The sequence below is a fragment of the Salmo salar genome, chromosome 23 (assembly GCF_965601325.2).
Source record: "Salmo salar chromosome 23, fSalSal1, whole genome shotgun sequence".
Taxonomy (NCBI): domain Eukaryota; kingdom Metazoa; phylum Chordata; class Actinopteri; order Salmoniformes; family Salmonidae; genus Salmo; species Salmo salar.
This window is the reverse complement of record NC_138313.1, coordinates 40,386,056-40,392,670: the sequence shown is the minus strand read 5'-3', so window position 1 is coordinate 40,392,670 and position 6,615 is coordinate 40,386,056. Positions and strand designations below refer to the sequence as shown.

Below are 6,615 nucleotides of genomic sequence, written 5' to 3'. Positions count from 1 at the left end.
ACAGCAGTCTGCGGTAGCTGTTGATCCTAGACGTTTCCATTTCACAATAACAGCACTTACAGTTGACTGGGGCAGCTCTAGCATGGCAGAAATTTGACAAACTGACTTGTTGGAAAGGTGGCATCCTATGACGGTGCCACATTAAGTCACTGAGCTATTCAGTAAGGCCATTCTACTTCCAATGTTCATCTATGGAGATTGCATGGCTGTGTTCTCAATTTTATACACCTGTCAGCAAGGGTGTGGCTGAACTAGCCGAATCTACTCATTTGAGGGGGTGTCCGCGTACTTTTGTATATGTAGTGGATGATATCTTATTTATGAAGGCACAGCAAAAGCTGTCTGTGGGCAGGAGCTGTTCCTTCAGTCAAAGTCAAACTTCTGGGTGCCCAGCCAATAGTGGAGTAGACTGTCTCCGAGGCAATGAGCACAGGTCAGCTCTCTGGCCCTAATACTAGACCTGCATTAATTTACATGCAAGACTCAGCATCACAATAAGTTAAATGAAGAACATTTATTAGAGATTTTAAAAGAATCACACAGAGCTGCAAGACGGTAACAAACAAAAATAAAAAGGTACAGTACCATTCTTAAAAAGAAATCAGATTGGTGACTTACATAGTATGTATACTAACAGTCTCGACTTAAAACACAATCTTTTCTTTTCTTAAACCCTTGATCATCAGCAGCTAGTTTTCTCATTATAAATGTCATTTGTGAATGGTACAGGCACAAGCGTCAGCGTCAGCAGGAAGGCTATTGGAATCAATATACGTGTAGAGGAAATGCTGGAATCTAGCTCTATTGCGATATTATTAATCAAAAGGATAAGTTGATCAGGGGTGCTTCATTTAAGGCATGGTCCTTGACTTCTGGACTCCATTTGATCAGGGGCGAGCTCAGGTCAATCAGCTGTAAGTGGGAAAAAAATGCACATACAATTACCAGAAATCAGTGTGGTCATGAATCCTAACAACATATGTGATGAGTCAACTGGCTATCATGGCACTGCCTTTCTCAATAGGAATTTTTAAATAATTTGAGTCAGTCATCATAATGTATGGAGTGCATTCTCTCACCTGACCACCAGAGGGCTTCGCAGAGGCTGTTCTGATCAGGACAGGAGTGCTGGAGAGGTCAATTAGGAGTTTCTCATATGGCCTCAACACAGGTGCCGGGGCATCTACCAGAAAAACCTATTGGACAAGAAACAACCCAGAACATACAAATGTCATTCAACCAAAGACAAATAAGTTATGCAAGCTGAAACAAGACAACATATCAACTACTTCCACATATCAATACATTACCTCATTAACATCCTGAGTTTTCATCCAATTGCATTGAGGCTGCTCTAGCAGATTTTCAGTGTTCTCGAGCACCTTGGATTCTTCATTCGGCTCAGAGTGGTTGTTTTGCTTGTTAGTCGGAGGAGACGCCTGGTCCACTCCTGGTTCTGGGTCATCCTGACATACCTCCTGCTCCTCTGGATGGGGGACTGTAGCAGGGATGGGGGGCTGCACCTCTGGCTCGTCCTCCAGGGAAAAGGGCTGGACGGTCTCCTCTTCTGGTGCTGCTGCCACGTCCTCTTGGTGGCTCCCTTTCACCTGGGCGGGACTGGAGAAAATAAAAAAAAGCCATGTTATCACAAACTAGCTGATAATACACCTATTTTTATTACATCACAACACCTTACCCTAACACTGGTTCATTGTCACTTATGGCAAGACTATTATCTTGGCCCTTTTAGACAGAGTCCAGTGTGGTGGTCCAAGTGTGGCAGCTGCTTTCTCACCTCCAGTAGCTGGCCCTCTGGATTGAGGCTGGCAGGATGGCCATGCTCAGGGAGGGCCTGCCTGGCCGTGAAATGCTATTCGGGGTGAGCATGGGGATACCAGAGATCCTCCGGTTCACAGGGGTGGGAAGGGCAGAGGGGCGTCTCATCTTGGGCTGCACTGCCTTGTTCCCCCCAGCAGGGGGCGTCTGGAACAGCTCTGGAACTGGAAGTGCTAGTTTGTGGGGGAGACTGAAGGATAGAAGGGGGGGGCATATTCAATGCTAATGGTATGATTAGGATGACTAACATCTTCTGCATTCTAATAATCTTCAATGGTGTACAATTTCCGACTCCAGATGCTTAGGACAATTTTTTTTTTTTTAAATCCTAGTTACAGTACCTTTCCACACTGCAAGTAGACATCAATCTCTTTGGCTTCATGATGCGAGGGGCATCGGGGGATGAAACAGCTTTGAAGGGAAGACAAATAAATACGTTTACATTTTTGCAAGCAAACAATTATGAGCCTTTCTATTCAGAAACATGAAGTAAGACAAGCCAGTGATCAGTAGTAGCTGCTCATAGTTAGCCAACAGTTGACCAGTCCTCACCTTCCAACCTCCTCTTGAACTGACTAGTAGGGGTTGGAGCAATGAACACCTTGAGTTTGGGGTTGCCCTTGACAATGCTCTTCGTCTTCGCTGAAGATGAGGTGGGGATGTTGGGCACAGAGGACATTCTCTCCATGTTCATCTTTGCTGGGGTCTGGTGCAAGGGGGTGGTTGTGGCCGCCGGTTCAACTCTCTTCAAAGGGGTGGACTGAACCATTTTAAACCGGTCTTGCTCAGAGAGCTTCCTTCCCGGGTCTGAGATGACACGGCGCGCTACTATGGTGGAAGAGGGCAGCTCCGGAGCTCGGCTGATGAGGGTAGACCTGTAGGTCTTGGTGGCACTCACAACAGGATTGGTGAGTCGGCTCTTGCCAGCGGGCAGGCGGCTATTAGGGCCACTGACGCTGGAGTTGAGGGACGTGCTGAGTTTACCTAAAATCAGAGACAGGTCAGATATTTGCATTGCACTTTCCATACACTTCACATCTTTGAAATGGTTGAACTGTAGACAGCACCTTGAAAATACACTGAAGCTCTACATAGGGCCTCACCTTTCCCTGTGGGTGACACAGACAGACTGGAGTTGAAGCTGGACACTGAGGAAGAGGAGGAAGACGTGTTTCTCCTCCGGTCAGTCACTCTCCTGGTCTGAGGGGGGGCTTTGACGGCTGACGGAGCCCGCATCCCACTCTGAATAGAACAAGGACATTCATGTTTCAACACCTGCCATTTTATCAGAGAGTATTCACATATTTTACCACCTGATCTGAAGTCTCATAATATATATATATATGAATGAAGAATTCTGTTTAAAATGTCAGTGTCTGATTATATCAGCAAATTCCTCTGGGTTACCTTGCTAGGGGGTACGAGGGTCCTCTTCCCCTGCAGACTGGAGTTGAGGGAGGTGTCGCTGATGTCGGAGGCTATGCTGGCCGTGTCAGAGAGAAGGTCCTCGCAGGAGGCTGCTCTGCTGGAGTTACGACTACCTGGGCTATGCCTCAGCCCCAAGTTACCCTGAAAGAAACAGACTACATGAGTTGAGAAAACTTTCTCCAGTACTGATTTGACCTTAGCCTCGATCATTCTGTATGGTCCATGTGGCTAGATATCTTCTAAGAGGCCATACTTTGCTTGGAGGAGCCAGCATGGTGGTCCTTTCAGCAGGCGCCGGTCTGGTCTTGGCTGTCTGCAGGGCTGTCATTGCGGTCGCTCCTCTGGCTGCTGGTTGTTGTTTGCTAGGGAGCACCCCGGTGTTGCAGGCCAGCCCCACCCTGCCTCGGCGCACCATCTTTGTCCGAGTCGTAGTCCCTGCTCTCACAGGGCTGGAAGTGCCAACACTGCTCTTAGTGGAGTTAGAACCCCCACCATCCCTTAACAGCCGCTGCTGAATAGCAGGTGGGAGCTGCTTCAATGGACTGTCCTGCACACAGAAGGTCTCCCTTTTGATAGGGCTTAGCACAGCATCAACTGGCTTTCTGAACATGCCCAGTTTGGCCCCAGCATCCTGCACAAAGTCTTCTTTCGGTTCTTCTTTACTCAATGCGAGTGTACCATTGGTTACCCTTACATCAGGGTGCTGCTGGTTGACGACTAGTTGACTGGCTAATAGGTTGGCTTCCGTGCAGATTTCCTCAAACTTGTCCACAGCCAAAGGACTCCAGCTGGGCCCCTCACCCACTGAAGGCCAACTGTTGACGTTTTCCTTGACACTGGTCTCCAGACCGACGGAGATACACCTCTCCTTGTGACAGATCGGACCCACAAAGACCTCGTCATCGTCTTCATCTCCTCTTGAGCTTTAAACAAGGGGGATTGATTTTACAATGTTATTTTTCATATGTAAGTGATGTAACATTTCCCAAGTAAAATGTATAGACAATGGTAGTATCAAATACAAAGAGAGATTGTGAGTTCAGTGGCAATGCATTCAAGAGAGAAATACATACAAACCAAAGAAATGGAAATCAAAGATATCTATGACACCAACCTGGCAGGTGACAGTGAAATGTCAAAATCAAACTTCTCTTCGGCCAATGAGAAGAATTCTTGTGGGAAAGGAACAAGGAAATTTAAACAAACAATGCATCAAAAATATAAAATCCTTTGATAGGAAGGACAGTTTTTGTCTCGGTACTAATAGTACATGAGCCATGGGGGTTGGTCGGCTCACTTGGGGTGACGATTTCGCAGTGATTTTCTTGAATGTCTAACAAACCTAGTTATGTCACAATCATATGCGACTTTGTCAACCCAAGTGAACTCGACGGCCCAAACTTGGGTGTCTGACTTATGGACCATAACGTTAAACAGTTGACAATGTGAATCGCAATGGAATATATTACATAGTTAACAAGAAATAAGGATAAGAAAGCCGAGTTACCACTGTTGGCATGGGAATCCATACTCCTCACGGGACAAGGACAGGTCGCTAGGGCCCAGAGTGCAGATGTCTTAGTTGGTTAACGTTAGTCGTCCTAAATAGGGAAATCAGAAATTGAAAACTTATGAAAAACAGTGTGATATAACGATAGCTTTTAGCTAGCTTCTCTATCTAATAAAACTACGTTAACATTAACTAGCTAGTTTTGACTGACTAGCATGTATTATGAACGTAACTAGCTAACATATCAGAATTCATTTACATTGTTGGTTAGCTAGCTAACTTTAGCCCAATCCTTATTCTAGTTGGTAATGTATTTGTGGCCGTTTTAAAAATCTAGCTAGCTAGCAGCAATCTAGCTAACGCGTTAGCTGGCACAACACACAATAAAATGCATCTGGCTAGCTACGTAGGTCGTTTGGACAAATGTCGTATTTCCAATACATCAAAACAGCACCTACCGTCTTATGTTAGTAAATAAATCTTTGCTAGTTATATTCTGATAAATCGATGTCATGCAGTTCAACATCTGTTTCAAAAACATGTATTTGGTCCGAGAGTAAGAGATATTTCAAATTTCGTGAACAAACAAGTCCATGTGACATGCAGGCTACATCGACATTGGTTGAAACGTCTGGCAGAAGCGACACCAGAGCGCTCATGGGAATTGTAGTAATTTTGCCTTTACATTTTTATTTAACATTTATTTAGACTGGGCAAAAACAGAAATATAAAGTAAGTAGCCAACAAATACTTTTTTTTTACAGGGGCAGGGGTATCTGTACTTACTTGAGTATTTATATTTCTAACAACTTTTATTTTTACTTAACTAGCTACATTCCTAGCTAACGTTACATTTTCTAAAAAAATGTATGTACTTTTTACTCCGATACATTTATAATTCCTGGTGGAGACTATTCTTGCATGACAGCAACATATTCCCATTCGCAGGCTTATCAAGAGAACGCGCAATCGTCCCTTCTGTTTCGCCTCTGGCATAGCTGCATCGGTAAATGGCATCTGATTCTGAGTGTTGGAGTAGCCCACCTATTTGAGAACAACTTTATAAAACAAAATCAAACTAATTTGGCCAACTGCGGCGGAACTAGCCTCAGAGAAGTAGGCAAACGGAGGGTTGCAACTTAGCATCCCAATGTTGATGGAAATAAATCTGTCGGGTGTGAGCTAGCAATCGGAATCAACATATCAGCTGCCACTAACTGCTGATGTGCCCTTGATCAAGACCCTGTTGCTCCCAGCCTGTTGTGTGGTACCGGTTTACCCTGTGTATGGACCAATAAAGATTGTTTTGTAATATAAGGGATTTGGATTTACAGCCATTAGTTTTATACTCAAGTACCCTACATTTAAAACCAGACACTTTCTGACTTTTAAAGGTGCTACATCTAAAATATCTCACTCATGTGTAAACTAGGTTAAGTAAATTATTTAAAAAAAAATATATATATATATATAGAGAGAGAGAGAGAGAGAGAGAGAGGAGAGGATATATATATATATTGCCTGGCTGCAAAAGTGCATTGTGAGTGACGTCACCAGCAGGCGTGCAGCTCGTGCACAGGCAGCAGCAGGCCAGCAGCAATTTCAGCAAATTGCAAGTCATTGTTGGCTGACTGCAGCAGCAGTAGTATGCATTTGACGAGACAAACCCAATGAATATAGTTGGTCACAAATGTTTGATCTTGAACAGAACTTACAACATCAATCAACATGTCTCAATCAAAATTGTACAGCCAGAAGTACAGAAAAGAGTGGGAGTCTGTACCTGAATTTAAAGGGTGGCTGAAGCCAGTAATTCGGGATGATTGTCTGGCATACTGTGC

The 6,615-nt window shown here is 44.4% G+C and overlaps 1 protein-coding gene across 1 annotated transcript; it reads right to left on the bottom strand.

Moving 5' to 3' along the window:
- Positions 1-499: 499 nt before the first annotated feature.
- On the bottom strand, positions 500-5,394 carry gtse1 (G-2 and S-phase expressed 1). Its single transcript, XM_014170069.3, has 12 exons — positions 5,233-5,394; positions 4,772-4,865; positions 4,379-4,436; positions 3,518-4,187; positions 3,244-3,405; positions 2,940-3,078; positions 2,389-2,820; positions 2,178-2,247; positions 1,796-2,026; positions 1,311-1,617; positions 1,080-1,196; positions 500-912 (listed from the first exon to the last, which is right to left on the bottom strand). Exons 2-12 carry the CDS (start codon positions 4,791-4,793, stop codon positions 820-822), a joined length of 2,301 nt encoding a protein of 766 aa, XP_014025544.3. The 5' UTR covers positions 4,794-4,865; positions 5,233-5,394; the 3' UTR covers positions 500-819.
- Between the last annotated feature and the right edge of the window lie 1,221 nt (positions 5,395-6,615).

Excerpts from the sequence above, each read along its gene's own strand:
- gtse1 (XM_014170069.3), bottom strand. The coding sequence starts at position 4,793 with ATGGATTCCCATGCCAACAGTG. Across the intron at positions 2,821-2,939 it reads TGTGTCACCCACAGGGAAAG|GTAAACTCAGCACGTCCCTC; the intron begins GTGAGGCCCTAT and ends CTCTGATTTTAG. Across the intron at positions 913-1,079 it reads CGAAGCCCTCTGGTGGTCAG|CTGATTGACCTGAGCTCGCC; the intron begins GTGAGAGAATGC and ends TCCCACTTACAG.